Source organism: Fusarium musae, chromosome 4, assembly GCF_019915245.1.
Source record: "Fusarium musae strain F31 chromosome 4, whole genome shotgun sequence".
Classification (NCBI taxonomy): Eukaryota; Fungi; Ascomycota; class Sordariomycetes; order Hypocreales; family Nectriaceae; genus Fusarium; species Fusarium musae.
In genome coordinates this window covers 155,324-177,066 of record NC_058390.1, presented here as the reverse complement: position 1 = coordinate 177,066, position 21,743 = coordinate 155,324, and the positions used below count along the sequence as shown (strand labels likewise).

General features: G+C 48.9%; 8 protein-coding genes across 8 annotated transcripts; 3 read left to right on the top strand and 5 right to left on the bottom strand.

Moving 5' to 3' along the window:
- Nucleotides 1-1,864: 1,864 nt before the first annotated feature.
- On the bottom strand, nucleotides 1,865-6,179 carry J7337_005010 (uncharacterized protein; the record flags this gene model as incomplete). Its single annotated transcript, XM_044822694.1, has 5 exons — nucleotides 1,865-2,496; nucleotides 2,548-3,063; nucleotides 3,109-3,763; nucleotides 3,812-6,094; nucleotides 6,153-6,179. 5 exons carry the CDS (start codon nucleotides 6,177-6,179, stop codon nucleotides 1,865-1,867), a joined length of 4,113 nt encoding a protein of 1,370 aa, XP_044681185.1.
- Nucleotides 6,180-6,733: 554 nt separating this feature from the next.
- J7337_005009 (uncharacterized protein) lies at nucleotides 6,734-8,276 on the bottom strand (the record flags this gene model as incomplete). Its single annotated transcript, XM_044822693.1, has 3 exons — nucleotides 6,734-7,830; nucleotides 7,883-8,190; nucleotides 8,236-8,276. 3 exons carry the CDS (start codon nucleotides 8,274-8,276, stop codon nucleotides 6,734-6,736), a joined length of 1,446 nt encoding a protein of 481 aa, XP_044681184.1.
- A 497-nt stretch (nucleotides 8,277-8,773) lies between these two features.
- On the bottom strand, nucleotides 8,774-10,391 carry J7337_005008 (uncharacterized protein; the record flags this gene model as incomplete). The annotated part of the gene is made up of 5 exons (XM_044822692.1): nucleotides 8,774-8,995; nucleotides 9,043-9,800; nucleotides 9,849-9,912; nucleotides 9,963-10,049; nucleotides 10,095-10,391. The coding sequence occupies 5 exons, from the start codon at nucleotides 10,389-10,391 to the stop codon at nucleotides 8,774-8,776; spliced, it is 1,428 nt and encodes a 475-aa protein (XP_044681183.1).
- Nucleotides 10,392-11,028: 637 nt separating this feature from the next.
- J7337_005007 (uncharacterized protein) lies at nucleotides 11,029-12,382 on the bottom strand (the record flags this gene model as incomplete). Its single annotated transcript, XM_044822691.1, has 3 exons — nucleotides 11,029-11,656; nucleotides 11,709-12,222; nucleotides 12,295-12,382. 3 exons carry the CDS (start codon nucleotides 12,380-12,382, stop codon nucleotides 11,029-11,031), a joined length of 1,230 nt encoding a protein of 409 aa, XP_044681182.1.
- A 423-nt stretch (nucleotides 12,383-12,805) lies between these two features.
- Nucleotides 12,806-14,185, bottom strand: J7337_005006 (uncharacterized protein; the record flags this gene model as incomplete). The annotated part of the gene is made up of 5 exons (XM_044822690.1): nucleotides 12,806-12,890; nucleotides 12,945-13,071; nucleotides 13,118-13,252; nucleotides 13,301-13,810; nucleotides 13,858-14,185. The coding sequence occupies 5 exons, from the start codon at nucleotides 14,183-14,185 to the stop codon at nucleotides 12,806-12,808; spliced, it is 1,185 nt and encodes a 394-aa protein (XP_044681181.1).
- A 1,231-nt stretch (nucleotides 14,186-15,416) lies between these two features.
- Nucleotides 15,417-18,175, top strand: J7337_005005 (uncharacterized protein; the record flags this gene model as incomplete). The annotated part of the gene is made up of 2 exons (XM_044822689.1): nucleotides 15,417-18,022; nucleotides 18,073-18,175. 2 exons carry the CDS (start codon nucleotides 15,417-15,419, stop codon nucleotides 18,173-18,175), a joined length of 2,709 nt encoding a protein of 902 aa, XP_044681180.1.
- Nucleotides 18,176-18,612: 437 nt separating this feature from the next.
- On the top strand, nucleotides 18,613-18,984 carry J7337_005004 (uncharacterized protein; the record flags this gene model as incomplete). Its single annotated transcript, XM_044822688.1, has 2 exons — nucleotides 18,613-18,689; nucleotides 18,756-18,984. The coding sequence occupies 2 exons, from the start codon at nucleotides 18,613-18,615 to the stop codon at nucleotides 18,982-18,984; spliced, it is 306 nt and encodes a 101-aa protein (XP_044681179.1).
- An 894-nt stretch (nucleotides 18,985-19,878) lies between these two features.
- J7337_005003 (uncharacterized protein) lies at nucleotides 19,879-21,530 on the top strand (the record flags this gene model as incomplete). Its single annotated transcript, XM_044822687.1, has 4 exons — nucleotides 19,879-19,946; nucleotides 19,998-20,075; nucleotides 20,123-20,433; nucleotides 20,485-21,530. The coding sequence occupies 4 exons, from the start codon at nucleotides 19,879-19,881 to the stop codon at nucleotides 21,528-21,530; spliced, it is 1,503 nt and encodes a 500-aa protein (XP_044681178.1).
- Nucleotides 21,531-21,743: the final 213 nt, after the last annotated feature.

Below are 21,743 nucleotides of genomic sequence, written 5' to 3'. Positions count from 1 at the left end.
TTTGTTCTGCAAAGTACCGAAAATATTCCAGGATAGCCTTTGCTTAATCAGCCTCTAGTCGTGAGGTTATCTGACTGCACTTTATATTTTCTAAAAAGAATAAGCTTAAGTCGCTTCAAGTAGGCACATCACCGGGTAGCCGTAAGGACTTACTTAAAAAGAACGATCCAGTTTATATAATTTCTAAAAATTGCGCTTTAGTACAAGGCAATTTCCACATACTTGGCTTACGTATTGCTAGACATCCGTTACATAGGAATCCTCCCTTACACTAAAGATATATCTATAAATAATAATCTAACAGCAGAAAGTGTTAAATTACCGTTTTCTTTTCCCACCAACAACGAATACAGACCCCATTCCGCCTCACCATTTGCCGCTGCTTGGATTGCTGTGGTGTCAAGTGCCGTTTTTACACTCCTCTCCTCTAAGAAGAAAGAGGGACAAGCGATAGGGTGATAGAATAAGAAGTCAGTAGAGGAATGTTATACCAGGCTTGTGCACCTGTAGTACCCCCGATGGTTGGATATCCGTCGGTGAGATAAGGCTCATGTAGCATAGTAGGCATATAGGTCGCTTCAGAAAGGCTAACAGGATTAGAGTTGCCTATCTGAGCATCAGTCAGATTAGATATTATTGGTTGGTGAGATAACTGGTCTAGAAGAGGAAAACGATGATTTGGTCAGTTTAAACAGGATGAATAGAAAGTATGTGGGAAGATATAATCACTTACCAGGGTTCTGAGCCTGATTATCATTTAGACAATACTGGTCGAATTGATGTTGTCCCCATGGGATGTGGTGGGCTTGAAACTGCAGTGCAGCATCTAGGGTAAGATCGCCGATAGTGTTGTTTACAAACCCTAAGGATACGGGCGCTAGATCGTTCTGTGTAAGATGTTCTCGATGCCAATCCGCCTCGGAAAGGCCGGGGAGGGGTGCATGATCAGCCGCCGAAATTTGAACATTGTTGAAGTCGGAATACGGTTCATGTGTTACACAGGCTGTTTGGTCTGCAATTTGGAAGACATTTGTCATGTGTACGTCTGGACAACGGTATCAGCCACCAACTACATTCAATAGTATAAGACCTATCTCATACCTTATTTCTCAACTACATTTCCATTCTCAGGCTCAGAAACATCCTCAAGGCATAAAAAGTCGAAATCAAAACCTGGAAATTCAGACAGGTCGAGATCTTCCAGAACGCTTGGTGGTTCGAGGCCAAAAGGAGTATGGGAACTGGAGGCCGTTAGATCAGGAGAAGTTGACCGAGGAACGGATAAGTTTCGTAGCGGTTCCATATCATTAATAAGCTTAATTAATTAAAGGCATATTTAATGAGGATAACGACCTTCTTATACTCAGCGTGTGTCTAGATTCTATGCGAACTAAAATTGCCCTTATTATAGTCACAGCCAATGAGAAGAGACATCAGTAAGGTAGGCTTAGTGGGGTTTAGTAAACAGCCAATTAAATGAATAAGCGGTAGAAAAAGATAGGGCAGGAAGTGGAAATAGGCTAAAAAGAATGAATGCCTAAACATACACCGTGTTGCGCCCCTCGTAGTGAGATCACGTGTATCCCTCAATTTTTAACCATTCAGAAAAGACAAACACCGGACAGTAAAACTTGGATTTCATTGGCTAAAAATAGAAATAGGAGCGGTACTGCTCAGCCAAAAAGTTGAGCAGGGCTAAACAGGGGCTAAGCGGGAGCTAAGGGGCGGATAAAGCCGCAACGAAAATCGGCCGTCTGTGACAGGTCACGTGCTAATTGAGTATCGTCTCATGATACCAAAACCTCTATAGACCTATTCCTTACTACAGGCTCTACACAGTTTCCAGCCTTCTCAGCAGACTCTTCTATTCCATCCAAAATGGCTCCAAGTCCAGCAGAAACTCAAAGTCCACGTTGATGAAGCTCTTCCAGAGATCAATCTCCCTCAGCCACGGCTTCGTCTGCATGGCAAACGTAACAGCCGTACAAAACCTCAACAAATCATCCTCATCAACTCCCATAACCAATATTAAATCCCCCCTATGCACAACCCTATCCCTAAACTTATCCTTCAGCACATCTAGTCTCTTCCCCGTAGTGTGATGCGCACTGAATTCACTACCAGGCATATCCTTGGGCACAAACTTCCACTCCCACGATCGGCCGCGACTATCGAGGAAGCTTGTGTTTCTGCGGTTGAACATGCCTACCATGAAGGGGTAGTAGTGCGGTGCGGACCAGAGACGGAGGAGGGCGAAGCGAGCGGTGGGGTGCTTTTGGGAGAATATGCGTGCGGTGGGGACGACTTCTGGCCATTTGGAGGGGTCGACGAAGGTTGGGGGATATGTCATGGGGAAGTTGCCGTATTGGTCGTGGTAGTTGATGAAGAGGTCGAGTTTGTCGGGGCGATGGGGTTCTTTGTTGGCTGTTGCCATGCCGAGAACGACTTCGGGGTGGTTTTGCATATACGCTGGGGCTATAACACCAGCTTGATACACTTTGATTTGTTAGTTATGCTTCAAAACTTAGACCAAGGGGGGCTACGAACAGTGGGCGATGATAGGACGGACTGTCAGACTCCATTCCATAGGGTACACATCCCCAAAATACCTCTCCGTCTTATAAAACTCCTTCCACTCCTTCCAAAACTCCTTGTTCCTGAACTTATAGCTCGTTCTCGTCCTCCGATCAGGCCGTACTTTACTTCGTTCCTTGGGATCAAAGACTCCTGACTTTCTAAACTCATCGCACTGGCTTGAGTTGACAAACATAGTAGGTAGCTTTGCAACATCTGAGTTTGGGAAGAACATGGCGATCATGGCGAATGCTTGGACAATGTCTTGCACGATGAAGCTATGCGGCCAAGGGTACTGCGGATCTTGAGCGTAGTCGTCGTAATCGCCGCGAAGATCAAGCCATTCGAGAATCTCGGCTATGAAGAAGATCCAATCGGTTGAGCCGACATGAGGGGTTTTAAGCATAGCGCGGAGTGTTTCTTGGAGGAGGTTGTATTTGGCGTTGTATCCTGGTTCGAGATCTCCAGCGTGGAAAGACTCCTTGAAACCTGTCCTTGTTAGTTTTGATCAAGTTCAAGGAACACTGAACTTACTAAATGCTCGATCTCGCTCCATCATCTCCATAGGATCAGACTCTTCAAGCCGTCGATCATACGACAGCGTCTTATACGCATGCAACAACCCCGTCCGCTGAAGAAGTGCCTTCTGCGACTTCTTCAGCTTATCACTCCTCGCCTGCAAAAGCGCCGTCTCCCAAACCTTGGGCAGACCCCAAATATTATCCTGGTCCTCATGCTTCGCCATACGCATCGCCTTCATAGGATCCTTGCCCTTATTAATAGCCTCCAGCCCCTTGACGAAATGTCTAGCCGTACTAGGCAGTATCCCATCCTCGATACTCGCAACACCATTCCTAATCTCTCGGAATGCAACACTCTTTCTGTCAGAGGTGAGTTCATCGGGAAAGAGGATCGCGTCTTCGACTTCGTTGGCTTTGTTGTAGAACATGTATGGCGATTCAGCTAGTTCGGTATCTTTGCGCATGGTGACTTTTTTGTTGCTCACGTCAAAGAGGCGGAATTCTGATCTTTCGTCGGCAATGGTGTCCCAGAGGGATTTGAGGTTCTCGCCGGGTTTGATCTGCCGCGTGCGCATGGTCTTTTCGTTGCGGTGGAGGCTGCGGAGGAGGGATTCCATGTGGACGTACATGTCGCGAGGCGTTCTCATACGCCAGGCATTACGGAGTTCCTAGCAAGAGTCAGTCATAGTGATCATGCTAGGAATTGGGGGACTTACCATGACGACAATGTTGTAGAGGTCTATGTGTGGCTCGCCAGGCACAAAGTCCCAGATAAACACATCATAGTAATCATCGAACCCAAACCGCCACTCCCTCAGAATATCCGTCAACTTCATAAAATCAGGCCCAACCTCTAGAATATTAAACCAATCATTCTTGGACGCCCTCCCAAGCCCTTGTTTCTTTCGATATGTCCAGAGCTGTTCATCATCTGGAGCAGTGATGACTCGCCCAGTCTTGCCATCCCGCACCATGACGAGAAGCTCTCCCCTCCGCATGAGCAAATACTGCAGAAAGCGTCTAGTCACTGGATCATTCCGCTTCATGTTTCCAACGAGAATGTTCCTCGTTTCAACGATATCATGCTGGCGACGACCTTGACTTCTTCCGCCAATTTGATGATGATGACTGTACTTATCTGCATCAAAGTCTGTGAAGTAAGGGAAGAAACCCAGTTGTTGTAGCTGCTGCATGAAGCGATCTTGACCCCAGGACGTCCAATTCGAAGCGGGGAAGTACTGCCATAGCGTGAGAAGGTTGAGATCAGAGAACTCGGACCAGTTTCTGCAAAGTTGGATCGCATGCTTCAAGTCGCAGTCCTTTGCCATGACACTGAATTGGAGCCATCCATCGCGCGACATTGCGTTCTCACTAGCATGATTCCAGATACTCTTCCCACAGATCGTAACCTTTGTCTTTCTCTGACGCTTCGATTTCTTAGTCTTTTTCTTAAAGAAGCGACGGCGTTCGACTTCTTTAATCACCCGTTCTTTGAACCAATCATCAGTGTGAAGATGATGATATCGCTTATCGCCTTGCAAAAGCTGCTCCATGGTTTCATCGTCATCGTCATCGTCATCGTCGTCTACAATGGGGAGGTCATCGTCTGCATTGTCGCCACGAGCGAAATCTGCACATGCGTCGCGGATGTCTTGGAGGGTTGGCTCGGCGACTTTGAGGCAGAGATCGCGGAGATCAGCTTCTGTGACGGATGTGTCGTCGAGGAATTCTTGGACGGTTGTGGCGCGGAGGGCAGCTGGGAGGAGAGATGCTTGTAGGAGGACGAGACGGCAGAAGAGGAGGAGTTTGATCTCGCGTATGTCTCGGATCAACTCGTCAATCTCGTCGTCTTCCATTGGAGCAGTCTTGTCCCATGTCTCGTGAGGGTTCTCAATGGTACCGACCAACTGCATGCCGGAGACATTATCCAAGTTCTTCTTGACGCCCTGACTCAATCGCTTTCTCATCTCCTCTTCAGTCTCGATGTTCTTCTTATCCGGCTCCTTTAGCTCAGTCTCGGTGCTATGTTTTCCGCTGGCCTGCATGGCGAGGAGCTTCTTTTGTCCAAGGAGATTCTGAAGTTCTTCCAGTGGTGAGCTATTGGCGGCAGCATTGGCCTTTCCTTTATTTTTCTTCTTATTTTTCAGCTTCTTGGTAGGCACGGGTGCCTCCTCAGCAGGTGCAGGCTCTTCTGCAGGTTTGCTCGACGATGCATCCTCTGGGGCGGGCTTCTCAGCAGTAGCTTCATCGACTTCAACTTCCATCCACAAGAAGTGCTTGATCAGGTCAATGTATCGATGTCTCTGCTCATCCTCCATATCCTCGATAGGATCCCAGGCCTCATCGTCTGCGTCTTCATTCATAGCCATGCGCTCTCTATATGCTTCTTCAAGGAAGGCATCTTGAAATTTTTGGTCCTCCCTCTTCCGCATCAATTCCATTCTCGCTTCCATCTGCTTCATGTGACGCTTGAATAGAGCAGCTTCCTGCTTGAGCTTCTTCTGCTCTTTCTCGCGGTACAATTCTTCATCATCTTGAGCATCGCGTACCCATGAGTACCACTGCTCTTTCTTGTACAGAATGGCCATGAGTCGCTTCCGGGCTCGTCCAAGGGCCAGAAGGACGATGTGACGATGACTGACGAGCTTATCGATATAGGCCTGATGGCCATAGTCATAGCTGATTGAGTAGAAATGGGCATGATGCTTTCTACGAGCTTCGATGACTCGATTTAGGGTGTTCCACTTGACGTGGAGATGATCAATGATCTCCTCCATCTCCTTGCTGTCGTCAACAGAGTCGAAGTCATCGTTGGCAAGGGGAATATGCGTCCCTGCCAGATAATCTGGGGGATTTTCATCGAGAGCATCAAGCTGTGCATTTCGCCTCTTATAACCGATGTACAGGCCGTGAGCTTGTCTGGCATGCAAGAGGCAGAACAGCTCATTTGCGTGAGTGGCCTCTTCCGTGCATCGCTGTTGATCAGCGAATCGCAGTGCCTGTCATAAAGTATGTGAGTTTTGTTAATCTATATAAGCCATGAGTCTATGTTCGTACCTGGCACTGCGACACAATCGGAGCCATGGCAATTCAGTTGCTTGCTGATGACGGGCGATTTAGGGTTTGAGACCGTGAATCTCAGGTTGTTGGGTTTCGGCTCCTCAATTGGTGATATGATAAGATAGATCGATGATAAGATAAGAGCTTCGCTGACTAACACATCTTTCGGCACTTGGGCCCATAGTGCGTGTCGTGGGGTATTTCCGCGTGGCGCGTGAACGAGACCAAGTCGCGGGGAGACGCGCTCACATACCCTGGACAACTTTGTACAAAATGCAATTATGACTTATCCCTCCTTTATATTATATTGTCGCATCGATGTCAAGCTTGAATATCAGCATGAGATTATCAAGTATATTCTTATTAGTATGATTTTGGCACTTTAGGCATCCCGTTACGGCTGGTCTCTCATCTCTATTGATTGAACGTTAAGCTTGTCGCATCTGGACGGTAAATGTACTGCTGATACCACGTGAAATCTCTGTAAATTGTAGCATATATCCTCAGAAACTTGAGAAATTTAATAAGAACCTATCTACAGAGGCTACTATCCTTTCTCGCCCTTAAAGTTATAGGCATTAATACACGCCAGGCAAGATTCTGTATTTAACCTTGCTCTTGTACTCATCCCAATCCTTGCCATACTTCTCAATGCAAGCAGCATCATCTCTCCTCTCCCGATGAATAAGCAGGAAACCAAACCAGGCTGAGTAAAAGTACGTAAACAGCATACCCCAAGGCGCAGCGCCGTCGGGAGTTACCAAGCGACCATCCAGCATTTTGACGACCTCATTGCCAGCCACAGCACTACCAGCTGGCAGAATAACATACCCCGCGAATTTGGTAGGAAGCGAAAAAGGAAGAGACTGAAGCCAGTCACCAAAGTAGTTGATGTGACGCGCCATTCCCCACCATCCGCCGGTCAAAAGCTTGGTTCCGCGCTTGGTCTGGATGAAGGTCATGTTTGCGAAAGCAGGGTGATTGGGATCTTTGCGGAAGAGAGCCTTCTGGTTGTTGGAGGATCGGAAGATGTACAGTCCGATGGCGAAGACAGTGGCGATGGCGGAAACACCGATAGGTCCCAGATGAACGGGGTAGACGGAGAGGTAGCGGCACTGAGTCGAGTAGAGGAAAGGGACCCAGACCATGTTACCCCAGGTAAGCATGAATCCGAGACCATCCTGCGTGATGTCCATCATACCCAAGAGTCCAAGCTCTGAGTACTGACCCTCAAGCACGTAGTAAGCTTGCACTGTAGCGATGACCAAGATACTATCAGAAACATAGCCGTAGTTGCGATACTGCTGAGCGATGAAAGCGCAGTTGAACAAGATCCAGCCTGTGAGGGCAGTGCGCATCTCCAACCAGGACTTGATGTCGATCTCCCCGAAAATAGGAAGCGTCACGCGAGGGTTGAGCTCACGGCCGATGAAGAAGTCGTAGATGATGCGGCCGGTGTGACCTCCTCTAGCTAGCTCGCGTAGTTCGGGATTGCCCTTCTTGACGGAGAAACTGCCGACGTAGACGTAGAGTGAGACGATGAAGGTTAGGACGGTGCTTGTGGTGAGGAGTTGGAGGTAGTTGGTGGTCATGAAGGTCCAGACGGGGAACTCAGCGCCGTAGATGTAAGTACCAACAGCGCAAGCGACCAATTGCACAACGCTTGAAGAAAAGGCTGCAATTTTGTCAATCTCAGTACCAAGCCAGGCGATCAATAGAAAACCTACAATTGAAACGATACTTCAGCGCCTTGCCAGACTCCCTCAACTTCGTCCCATAAACCTCCTGCGCCGGCAAAACGCGATAAAGCACCAGACTCAAGAAATAATAAGCAAACAGCCACCCTGTGACCTCCCAGCTCATAAACCCCCAGATGCCCTCCTTCGGCCAGGGCGTTTGCTCCTTGAATTTCTGCCACGTCAATGTTTTGGGGTCAAGAAGAGCTGGCGCAGGACACCCTGAAACATCGTTGCAGCCGAGATAGAGAAGTTGCATGAGAATTGGAAGACCAAACACTATGCCTGTGGCGCCGATGCTGATGGGAGTTAGTAATGAAGGGGATGGGGGGGATGGTGCTTACGGGCCGCCGAATTCGTATTCTGGTGTTTTTGGGGCCTTCATTTTGAGGGGGGAGGCTGAAGGACAGCCGATGAAATGAGTGGAATAAGTGAGTTCAGTGAGAGTGTTGGTTTGGGGCTTGTGATAACTGAGCGAAAGTAACGATGTTGATGCTTTTATTGATGTAGAAATGTATTCAATTGATATCGACCCATTCTCAAGTCAACGGAAGAGCTCAACCCGGCCCACAGCGATTAAAAGATACCCGAAACATGTCATCTGTGATTGGATACTGATAATCCTTAGTGGAGTACAATTCCCCTGCTCATACGAATACGGACGCGAAAATCACACAAAAATAATCTGAGCATATCTCACTATAGATTTGCAGTAACAATCTGCTAATATTGTCATCTTCGGAGGCCGAGGAAGCCTTGAACCTCTGCACCTCCCCCAAAAACAGTGGATCAACTTCATGCCTTATTTACATTGCCGAACCCAATCAAAACAATCCATTTGCAATTGACTTTCTACCGTGACATTCTCACCCCCACGACTTTTTACAGGGTTTTCTTCCCCAAGATCTCATTAATCTCATCAAGGTGCTCGGAAAAGTTGTCGACCAGGTTATCCCACATCTTGGGCTCGTGCTCGTGCTTCTTGTCGCTGTTCCACGCCCAGTCTGTGATGGTCAGTTGTCGGCAGCTCTCGAACATAAATGCCACTGCGCCCTTGGAGATTTGCATCTGCGGTGGGGGTTGGGCGGATGCTGCTTTGAATTCCTGTACTGTGTTAGTATGAGAGTGATGGGAGTGATGAGGGGATGTACTTCGTAGGCTACACCGTGAGGAACCCAGCCGCACTCAAAAGATACACCACCAGGCTGGAATTCATCAGACCGTCCCGCATACTCTCCATAAATAAGCCCCATCAGCTCAGACGCTGCGTTGCGATGATAATACGGTGGACGGTAGGTATGCGACGCGACATCCCAACGGGGTGAAAAGATGAGAAAGTCGGCCAACGGCGCATTCGCATCTCGCGAAGCAGCCGTCAAAACGCAAAAAATGGACGGATCGATATGATCAACAGAGATAGACCCGACATTGACAAACTTGGTCAGATCATACTTGTAAGGCGCGTAGTTCCCATGCCAAGCAACAACATCAAACGGGCAGTGGTTCTGCGTACTCTTGAAAAAGCGCCCACCAAGCTTATACACGATCTCCCACGGATCATCACGTGTAACAGTGTAATTAGCCTTGGGATACAAAAAGTCCCTCGCGTTAGCAAGACCATTTGAACCGAGAGGTCCCAGCTCAGGGAGTTCAAAGTGCGAGCCCCATACTTCGAGGATATAACCCCTAGTTGGACCCTCAACAGCGACTTTGAAGCGTTGGCCGCGCTGGATGACGCAGATCTCGCCGGGCTGGACGTAGAGATTGCCGAATTCAGTTTGGATGTCGAGATTGCCTTGCTGCGCGATGATGAGAAAGTCGCCGTCCGAGTTTACGAAGGCGCGCTTGTCCATGCTCTTTGTGGCGGAGAAGATGTGTGTTGCTAGACCTTCGCGGAGGGTAGGGTCGCCTGGTGGATGTTAGTGTTGTTGGATGGGGAAGGGTGGGGGGGATAAACCTGAGCCGGCGATTGTACGGAGGCCAGAGATGAAGTCGGTGCCTTCGGAGATGTCAAAGGGTAGCTTTGGGGTGTTAGCCGACGATAGTAGAGTTGGGTTGTTGGTTCACGTACCCACGCTAATTGAGTTGGTGAGATTCTGACTGCAGGGTTAAGAGGCAGAAAGCAGCTCTCTGTTCCTTCAACCTTGGGCATATCCGTCTACCTACGTCAGCGAAGCAATCCCCAATAGGTATCAACACTTACGAATCCTTGGTGAGCAACAGCAGGTCTCGCTCGGTACAACCACGAATTCTTATTAGCTTGGCGAGAAGCACCAAACGACGTGGTCATCTGTTCAGCGTACAGGCCGAATCTAACACATCGCGGACTATTCTGTCCCTGGGGGATAGTTCCAGGAATAGCCTCTGATTCATGATGGTTGTTGAAGCCAGAGAGGTACGTATAGGGATCATTCTTTCGAGTCGCAAAGGAGGGAATACTTCCATCCTTTTGGGTCTCGGCCCAGTGAAAGATGTTTTGATAATCCTCTGACGGCGCCATGATGAAGAATCTAAATGAGACAATGGGTAGTCAAGAAGCAGAGGCAAAGGAGATCCGGGGCTGGCGGAAACGGTTGAGGCAGTGTTTATATAAATCAGTAGATAAGCAGGATAAGGTGCACTTGCCGACCATAAGAGTCAAACTCACCCCGCTCCTTGGCTACCCCATCGGCGGCAGTTGGCCCGAGGCTTTAGCTACCTTGGCGTTAGGGTCACAACAAGCCAGGAAATAAGTGGGAATTTGGGATCCACGATCTACGTAATCTATGCTTACTATTCGATCAGTCAGACGAACTTTATGGTTGCAAGTGGAGACGTCGGATATAGAAACGTTGAGTTGAGGGTGTTGTCGGAAATATAGCATGTTGATACGTCACTTTCATAGGATGATGCTAGTGATAATGTTGGTGTTTTGATGTCAGCTGATGCCAAGCCACGTTTCTTAGTATCAAGTGACTGCTTTAGTCGGAAGCATGCCGCCGATCAAATCATTGTAAATTCACTCTACAACACTTTTAGTATCTAATATCCGCGACTAGGATTGCAGAATGCTAATACATCGCTTCTATAGCACGGCTTAACAAAAGTCTCTGTTATCAGGAGTCAGATGCCTGTAGGTCCCTCCATACCCCAAGAGATTATATCTCAAACTCCTCATCATAGTGCCCAGTCAGAAAATCATAATGCGTACTCAACGACATCTCACTCGCCTCCAGGATCCAATACCCAGCACCTGGACTCTCCAAATGATACGGAGGCCTCGGGTAGCTATCAACATAAGGTAACTGTATAACATCTAGCCCACCCTCATACCCATCCTTGTCTCCCTCGGCATTCCCGAGAGTTCGCCAAAATTGACTGTAGGTGATCTGTCTGCCTGTCGTTGAGTTTCGCATCTGACCCCACGAGATACGCGAGAACCACTCCATGGGGATAGCGAAAGAGCAGTCTTCTACTGTTCGCGCCAGGGTGTCGAATGATACGATTAGTTCATCTGGATCTGGATCGCCGACGTTCACGCCGCTCCATTCCATTGAGATGTAGAGACGTTTAAGGTTCAGGAAGCGGGGAGAATGCGGGTCGGGAAGAATGAGGTTGGTGACATCCTCGAGGACATTGTCTTTGGTTATGGGGGCTTTGATCTCGAGGGAGGTGATCTTGGTGAGATGGTGGTGGGGTATAAGCGATGGGAGTTCAGTGATTGTTGCTTCATCGGAGACAATGATGGTGTTTGTCAAGTATAAAACATCAATCGTCTCTGCGTAGCTGTCCGCAATGTTAGTCGGTGCTCATTTGTAGATAGAGAATGCTGACGTACTTTTGCCGACAGGACTGCAGCCAGCCCATTATCCCGATATTTTCGGGTCGTGGCTTTGGGACATTGATCGGATCACAGCAGCGGTCAATCCACGGACCCGGATTGAGGCCACCGCGCGTCATGGGTCCCAACTCTGGGTCATACTTCCGAGCGCAGATACAGCCATTCCAAGACCAGAGCTTTCTCCGTAGGCCTGGAGCATCATCGTCATCCGGATCACCTAGTTCATAAGCTTCAAGATCATCTGCATCTTCTGGGGTACGACGAGCAGCATCAAAAGCAAGATGCATATGAAGACGCCTATCTCCAAATGCCAGCCGAAGGATATCGCGTCTTAGATTAGCAGGGATTTTGAACCAGAGCGATTGCTGAAACGCTGCAGCTGGTCGCTGCAGACGCTTATCATCATTTCCATCGCTGAAGCCCGGCGGTGTAAGTGCACGAGATCGTGGTGATGGTAGCTTTGGGATTAAATGTTTCCAGTTTTTCCAGTCGTTATCGTATTCTCCCCAATCTGGCGAGATGAGTGGACTTGATGCTGCTTAATTATTAGTGTATGTTGGACTAGAAGTGAAGGGGAGAATACAATGTGAGACTGGTGAGTTGCCTCCACTGAAGGAAAAGTCTGGCGAGGGAAAATCTACGGGGGGTGGTTTTGGGCTTGAGGGCGCCATGTTGGATTGAGATGTTGGGATTGAGTGAGTGAGAGAAGTTGGCGGATGAGATTAATTAGTCTGTGGTCACGTGAGGGGCAGGTTTCTTTCAGATCCCATGATACTAAGAAGTAGAATCCGCTCGGCTCGTGCAATGAGAGGAATTTATTAATTTCCGCAAGATCAACTTTTACTATTATCTATGTTTTCTGTTGACAATTTCATCTACTCAAGGTGAGGTATGTAGCTCAGTTGCATGACCAAAGGCTAGCGCAACGCGATGGGGTCGATGTTTACCCTCACTGCGATGCACTACAAGTCGCGCAACAGATTCTACAAAAATACATTCAAAAAATGATAGCTGCTCCAAAGTTGCGTCCTAAATTGCATCGCTATTTACGCAATATTATATTCTATCCAACTTATCTCAACACGTAGCAATACCTAAGGGTTCAACCCCAACTTGTTCCTGAGACGGGTAAAGTCTTGAGCATCACCGTTCTTGGACCAATCAAATTGATCTAGATACCTAAGAATCTCCATTAGAAATGATATCGACTCCTACATCGGGTGATCGACTTACATCATGAAGGAAAATACTGCCAACGAGTCAGCGTTCTTGGTGGCCAGCTTAGGACCAGAATAAGGGCTTGTGTTGCCATTCTTGTCTTTATAAGTGCGCGCCAAGTTCATGATCCAACGGAGACCATCTGAAATAATTAGCCTGCTTCTCTCAATTGCCGTTGCTGAACTTACACGCTCCCTGCTTTCTTTGTCCCTTCTGGTTGAGTTCTTGCTGCGACGGTGGACGGGTGTAGTATTCGGCCTGGTTGTTCTTGTCCTTGTATCTCAAGTAGCCCTTCTCGTTAACAGCGACCTGGTCCTTTATGACTGCATCATGTTAGACCCGGTAGACCGCGGAACGCGATGAAAACTCACTGTGCTTCAAGTTGGAGTCAACACCACCGAACCAGTGCATGAGCTCGTGGTAAAGCTGCGTGGGGTTGGACACCCAGTTCGTCATGATATGATCACCCGGCGCAGCAGAAGTCTTGTACTGTCTCGGCGTGATACGCGCTTTTCCAGCGTCAGACGTCATCTTGGGACAGATGATCACAATATCATCGCTCGACGAGATCACAGCCTCTCGGTTGCCGATGCAGTGTCCGACGGAAGCTGCCTTGGTCTGTCTAAAGTCCCAACGGTTGGCGTAATAAAAGGCACCTGCGATTGTGCCGCCACCCTGGATGTAGCGGCTCACAGCTGGTTGGTCTCTGACCTTGCCTACACCAGGCTCAGGCTCGTCATCAACGTCGTACCATTGGAAGACATCGTCGCCGCAGACCATCAAGGGCTTAGCGTTGGGCTTCTGGGATAGAATTGGGCTGAAGCCTTTGGCGGGGTTGTTCTGAGATGAGGGAAGAGTGTTGGCCGTCTTAGCAAAGATGTCTTTTCACAGTCAGCAAAGCCGGATTGTCAAGACGAGCTCAACATACCTCTCAAATCCTCAATGTACTTTTGAGTCTCAGCATCGTGGCCCTTGTAGTTAGGCATAAGACCAAAGATGCTATTAGCAGCCGATGAAATACGCGCCCACTTCACTGCCCCGTCGGGATCAGAGTTTCGGTCCGGCATCTTTGCAAGAAGAAACTCGAGACTGGTTCTGGCAGCATCAGCGAGATCAATCGACTGCGTCAGAGCGTCCTTGATGTCGTTCTCGAAGCCACTGCAGCTAGGGTCAATTTCCCAAGGATCCAGCGATGCCTCCACTGCAAAGGCAGAGCTGGAAAGACCAGCGGCCAGCAGAAAGCTGGATAAACGCATGGTAAACAGAAGTATTAAAGTATTGTAAAGAGCGACTGTTTCAACGAGTGACTGCGTCTGGGAAGAGCGCGAAAAGGAGCGAATGACTGGAAGACGGACAAGCAGTACGAATGGACTCGACAATGTATGTATGTATTACATTTTAACGGAATGGCAGAGAGTGTCACATCCTTGAATGTTTATGCCCATGAAGCCCCTGCAGTAAATTGGCATAAGCCGAGCCTCCACTATCCCAGATGACACCCCCACAAATCAGCCCTGGGGGTTTCATCTTTTGATCCTACGCTGATTGACGAGTCTGAGAGGCGTCACTAAATACGAACAGACCATTGGGTATCGGCCCGGCCGGGCAATACATTGATGCTCCGTGATTTGATATGAAACTCCATAATAGCTGATGATAAAAGATAATCAGTGGACAGAGAATATGACTCTCCACATGCCGTTGCCGTTGTGAATTTCGCCTATTGCCGATCTTTGGGCTGTGCCTCACAAGGCAATTGTCGGTAGATAATCTCGCATTCAGATATGGGAGATGTGTGCAGAGGCGTTAGGCGACGCCACTGTGAGCGAAGGATTTACAGTTATCTAATTCTGTCTTGATAGTACAAATGACAGCATCTGGCTGCGACCATGGAAACAGTCTAAAGAATTACGTATCATGGGACTGGTAGAGGCTTCTATCCATGCGTCTCCATCAATACGAATTAATTGGCCAATATTCATTGACTGGGTAGCAAGATAAACAGAGGATTTGGTTCTCCGATGGATCAACATGAGCGCTCCACCTAACCACCTCCATGACAGCGAAGCCGTACAACACCCAATAAGCATAACGTAGCTCCGAGATAAAATTCTTGATGCAACATTAATGTCAAAAATCAGCCTTGCCTTACCAGGTTCAAGATCCAACTCAATTTCACCGAGTCCTTCCCGTTACATTCTCATCAATGCACGGCCCCAAATCCCCCAATAAGGCTGAGCATCAGCAGCTCCACAACGTTTCACCTAAGTTAATGAAGCTGACTTGTTTCAAGGATCGATAGATTAAGCTCCACTGCCAGCCATAACGGGTATATCCTCACAGTACGTTCATTTCATGAAAAGCCCTCCCCTCTGTCACTGCATATTGCCTTCTCTACGGACATTCTTTCGTTTCTTTTGGACTGTACACATTCATTCGTTTATGCTGGTATAGTCGTTCACTCTTTTTTCCACGTTAGTTACAATAATGCAGCAGCCTTGGAAGTTGCGCGTTCTTGCGCTGTGTCTTGCGACTTCGTTGTCGGCGGTCTCTGGGCAGGATCTTTCTACAACGACAGGTACTGAGACTTCGACAGACTTGGGATTCGTGGCGCCTTCAACTGAGGTTGCTCTTCCTGATTCAACCACTTCAGAGGCCGTTGTTGACCAAGCTCCTTCGTCTGCTACGTCTGAAGCTCAAGTGGAGGTTCCTACAACTTCTGCCGGCGAGGAGACGACTCAAATCAATGTTGCTCCTGCTTCATCTGAGGAGAGCAGTCAAGCTGTAGAGCCTACAACAAATGTTGCTCCTTCAGTTGGAGCAACAGAGTCTGCTGGTGCTGGTGTTGAGTCCTCTTCTCAAACTGAGCAGTTGCCTGATACTGCTACCACCGACAGTGGCATCCCCGTTAACACCACGACTGGCCATCCCGTGTTTCCTAACCCTACCACTCAAGAAACTGAGCTTAACACTCAGTCTACTGGCACTGCTCCTTTTGACCAGGCCTCAACAGAACCTGCTGTTGCTCCTTCTGAGGCAACCACCGACGCCACTGATGCTGCTACTCATGCTGCTACTGATGCTCTCACCGATGTTCAACCTCCTGTTGCTTTTACCGAGTCGTCTGAGGTCGTCGAGCCTACAACCCAGGCCGCTGAGCCAATCACTCAGCTCCCTCTCCCCGAGACCACCACTGAGACCCCGTCAGCTGTTCAACCTACAACTGACAAGACACCTGAGGTCTCGACAGGCTCTGCTCCCGCTCCCATCATCGACTCTACTACTGAGATGAAGGCTCCTGAGGTTTCTACTTCTGAGGAGGCCCAGATCCCTGCCGAGTCCACCACCGATAAGGCTGAGCCCACGACTGAGGAGAAGCCAGAGCCTGAGCCTACCACTGAGTCCAAAGAAGCCGACAAGCCCACAACTAAAGCCCCTGGTCCTAAGCCCACCACCGAGGATGCTGGCTCAAATGAGCCAACATCGAAGAACGAACCTGGCCAGACCGGTGCTCCCAACGGGCCTGAGAAGACTACTGCCCCTCCCAAGCCGACCACCACTGAGGATGGTATCGTAACTGGTTCCAACGGCGCTGTTGTGACTTATCTCCCTGAGCAGGACAAGGACTTCTCTGACTTCACTGGTACCACGACTACTACTGACGGCGGTGGTGCTGCTATTGTTATCTTCCCTGGTGGTTGGTTCTGGAAGCCTTCTGGTAACCTCCCTGCTGGTATTCTTCCTCCTCCTCCTGGTACTAACCCCGCTGGAGCTGGAGGTGGTACTCCTGGTGGCGGTGGTGAGGGAGAAGGTGAAGATGACAAGAACGAGACCAAGAAGGAAGATGAAGAGCAGTCCACCAAGGAGGAGGAGAAATCTACCACTGAGCCCTCCACCGCCGAGACAACGGCCAAGAGTACCGAGGCTACCACTACTACAGAGGCTTGTTCCGCTGTCGAAATCGAGGACTGCACCAGGACTATCTCGTACTATACCACCGATGGAACCGTCACTCACACCGAGTTTGGTGACTGCCCTACCGTCGCTAGCTGCGCAACTGGTACCCAAGCTACTTCCACCGAGACCGTGTCTGCGGAGGCTGAGGAAGGTGAGGAGCTAGACATCGAGGAGCTTGACAGCGATATTCCTGATGATTTTGACTCTGAGCCTGATGAGGAGACTGTCGAAGCGCTTGAGGATGCTTTGGATGAAGGACTTGGTGTTGGAGCTACTACTACTGAAGAACCTACTGCTTCGTCTACTGGTACAGAGACCACTAGCGAGGCTATTTCCACTGGAGCTGAGACTACCAGTGACGCCAAGACGGAGGAGACGTCTTCAGAGGCTACCACTGCGCGAAGCACTACCATCCCCAGCACTCTCATCACCACTACCCGTAACACCGAGTCCTCTAACGAGTCTTCTGGTACAACTTCAGACGGAACTACAACCCAGCTCACCTCTTCTGACATGATCACTTCCGCCACTGCGACAACCACTATGCGCACTTACTACCCCTGCATTCCCTACGGTGGCCCTCGCGTTGAGACTCCCTCCTGTAACTGCGAGACAACCAGCGACGGAGAGCGATACGTCGTCACAGCGCCAATGATCTCAGGCCAGTGCGCAGACTACACCGAGTTCCCTATGAGCTTATACACCACTCCGCCTCCTGCACCTGAGCCCACTATCTTCAAGGAACCTTTCACCCGCACTGACGCCGGCACTGTTCTCGTTTACGAGTCTTACTCGCTCAGTTACTTTGCCGTCAACACCATCAAAGTCACCGCCACCGTCGGTCTCGGCGAAGCATCCACTGTATCAACACCTCTCCCTACTGCAACGAACTGGAACGGCGATGGATCGAGTATCTGTAGCAGTGGTGACAAGAATGTCCGTAACGCTGTTGCTGGGGCTTGCGAAGCTGCGTTGAATAAGTTTGAGGATGATACTGTGTATACTGACTATGTTTCTCGATATGAGCGCATGGGAAGTATTCTAAAGGTACTCACTTTTGGAAAGGCTGGTTGCACGGTTCAGTTCTCTTGTGATGACTATGGTATTGGGATGAAGGGCAAGGATATTAAGGATCTGTAAGTTGACTCGAGTCATTCGTGAGATAAATGTGCTAACTTTGTGATAGGCGCCGACAGCAAGATGGCTTGACGCGTTGCGGCAACATTGACTTGTCGAACTCGTGCAAGATTCACATTGACTACTGTACGGAATGTCACCACGACGGCTGAAAAGATACGTAGTTCAAAATTATATTAATAGAGAGGTTTATCTCCTTGTGAATCATTCAGCGGACGATCTGGTTGGAAGCTGTGTAGACACCACGGGTTATAATTGCCTATTCTAAAGACAGTAGCGTAAAGAAGCTACCCCTGCAGGTTTGAAAGGGTGAGGTTTGTCTAATAGCCGCTACTGAAATTTGTTTATAATGCTGTGTAGAAGTGAAAGTCTGTTGGATCAAAGTGGTTGACCTTGAACCCACAGTGAATCACCATCAGGCGTGGCATGAGGAGATATGTGCTCATATTATGAAGTAGTTGATGGTGTCAGCGACTTGGCGTCTAGCGGTATATAATATCTAATCAGAGACGAGCCCAACACCCTCCGAGGCTCGTGTTACAAATCCAGATAGCCAATTTCTCAATGCCTTTTCAAGGTCAACTGGGGAATGCTTCGTGTCTGCGCCAAGCAAGCTGGTTTTTTAGGACAGCCCGAAAGTCAGTGGAACAACGGTGCTAAGCTCAAGTAAGTGCTGCTGGAAAAGGCGTGCGTCTAGCTTTCTAGCTGACTGGCTAATGAATTCAATCACAGCTCTGATATCTACGCTGATGTTGCCTCACGTTGGGATTGCCAGGAATATTACGGTTATGATAAGTGGTTTGCCAGTCACCGTAACTGCGCTATTGGCTTGTCGAACCCCAATACGGAAGATATCCGCTTCTACCGTGAGTCTGTTGAGTGGATCCAGGCGCAAATCGATTCAAAGTCTACTTACAAGACTGATGATACTCGCTTTTGGGTTAATGTTACCCCTATCTAAGTCAGAGGGATAAGCCCGTTACCGGACGTAGCGACTGTGAGGCTGGTGATTATAGGGGGTATGATTGGCCGTACCAGTAAGCCATTTCAGCAGGCGAATAATAAGGGGTTGTTGAGTATGTTTCTTCTGAGTAACTTCTATTTCAGAAATTAAGTGATCCTATTAACTACCGCATTTGAATCAGATTTTCACTGTTATTCGGAACAGAAAATCAGTAACCTGTTCCCATTTTAGATACTATCCTTCTAGAGGGCAATGATACCGCCATGACAGACTCTCAACCCCGGACTTTACCCCGGATACCAATCGCTGTGGAGTTGCATGAGCTCGGCTATCAGAGCCGAAAAAGAGTGAGTTGGAATTCAGGTGGCGTGCAAGCCTCCGCTTCTCATTGCTGCGCATGTTCTCGCTCACGCTAGAGGTTGCCGGGATAACGAGCTATTGAGTGGTCAGAATTCCGATAGTCTGCTTCCCCGTAGCGCTTCAATATAATTAGGCGCACTGGAGAAATCCTCAGACTAAGCACGCCACAAACTTCTCCACGGGAAACCAAACTCATTGGGATTGACTCCGAGCTTTCCCCTCATCGTATCGTCAGGTGAATGGATAATGACCTGATGCCTGACAGTGATTTGGCGCAGCTGCGTAGCCGAGCGAATGACAAAGTGAACAGCTTGTGATTTGGCGCATTCTTAGTTCGTATAGCGGCTCCATGCTTGAGTTGGACTACCAGGAGCAAAATTAGTGCAAATGTCAGTGCGCCTTAGTTGTTTTTAGATATGCAGACTGAGCTGCTCGCTCGACCGCTGCATCGCACCCGTTATGCTTATCTATAAAAGCCCCAGTCCTCTCCGCATAACCCCAAAGTCATATCCAAGAAACGCATCATCCACCATGATTGCTCCCAAGACCTACCAATTTCTCGTCGGCGTCTTCGCCTCGCTCGGATCCTTCAACTACGGGTGAGATGTATAGAACCAACAATGAGTTGACGGACTAGCTGACACCGATAGTTACGATCTCGGCGTCATTGGGGGTAGTGTTGCCTCGACTTCCTTCATCTCGTCTTTCCACCCCAACGCAAATGAAGTGTACGTTATACTTGCCGACCCATTTTGCGTTTTTGCTGACTTGATAGCGGCGCCGTCGTGTCCCTTTTCACGGGCGGAGGCTTCTTTGGAGCGTTTGCGGCTGGTCCCTTGGGTGACTGGCTGGGCCGAAGACTGGCAATCATGATCGGTGCTATAATTTTCTGCCTTGGTGGTGCCTTGCAAGCAGCTGGCCACAGTCTGTCCTTCTTCTATTCTGGTCGAGCTGTTGCTGGGCTTGGCGTTGGTATTCTGGTCATGATTGTGCCAATGTACCAAGCCGAGATCGCGCATCCTTCTATCAGAGGCCGTGTCACTGGCCTACAGCAATTGATGCTCGGTATTGGTGCAGTCGTAGCAAGTTAGTCAAAACCCCATGCATCCTAGAGACCACATGACTTACTCTACCTAGCATGGACCGTCTACGGTACCAACAAGAATTTGAGCACAAGCGAACAGTGGCGAATCCCTCTTGGCCTTCAAATCGTCCCTGCTGGCATCCTTGCCCTTATGATTCTACTTTTTCCAGAGTCACCCCGCTGGCTTATCGATCACGGCAGAGAAGAGGAAGGCCTCAAGGTCTTAGCCAAGCTTCATACCAATGGGAATGAAAATGATCCATGGGTCCAGGCCGAGTACTTCCAAATCCAATCTGCCATTGCCAACGAGCACGAGCTTGAAGCAAAAGGCTACCGGGATTTATTTACCGACCGTGCGAGCTTCCGCCGTCTCTTCCTTGTCACTGCCCTGCAGGCCTCCGTCCAGATGACTGGCGTATCAGCCATCCAGTACTTCACTCCCGACATCTACAAAGCCATGAACATTAATACTGAGAGTTCATTAAAGTATCAGGCTATTAGCAACGTACTTTCTGTTCTTGCCCAGCTCTGCACTGTGCTTTTCATCGATAAGCTCGGTCGTCGCTGGCCGTTGATCATCGGTAACGGTATCAACTGTATTTGCTTCATCATCGTGACTGCAGCTCAGTCTAGCTTCCCTCATGCTTCTTCGTCGTTGCAGAACTTACTTGGCTGGCTCTTCATCGTTACCAACTGGTGCTATCAAGTCAGTTTCTCTTTTACCTGTGGCTCCCTTTCATGGATCATCCCGGCCGAGGTATTTGACACAAAGACACGTTCCAAGGGCATCTCCATTGGCGTCATGACCTCGTTTGCTTTCAATACCATGATTGGACAGGTTACAGCCCCTGCTATTAAGAGCATCGGTTGGAGGTACTTCCTGGTATTTGTGGTTTGCAATTTCACAAATGCCATCTTTTTCTGGGCGTTCATGCCAGAGACGAAACTGCTGCCGCTGGAAGAGATGAATGTCTTGTTTTCTAGTACCTCTTGGTTTGTGCCTGGGACCTCGCAGAAGCGCACGAGTGACTTGGATGCCAGGGTCGAAGAGGCTAAGTTGCAGAAGGAGGGTGTGGAGGTTGAGACTGTACGAGATTAACTGTGTTACATCACACTAGTTGCATCTCGGCCGAGGATTGTAGTCAAGTCTGGGGGGCTGGTCACATGAAGTATTAGTCTGCATTGTCAGAATCTTGCAGTATTGAAAACTGAAGCCATACAACTTTGCTCCATAGCAACCCTAGATTAAGCTCAGGCAGCTAATAAGACTCCATTCACATGACCTTCATGTGATAGTTTCGATTGCTTTCTA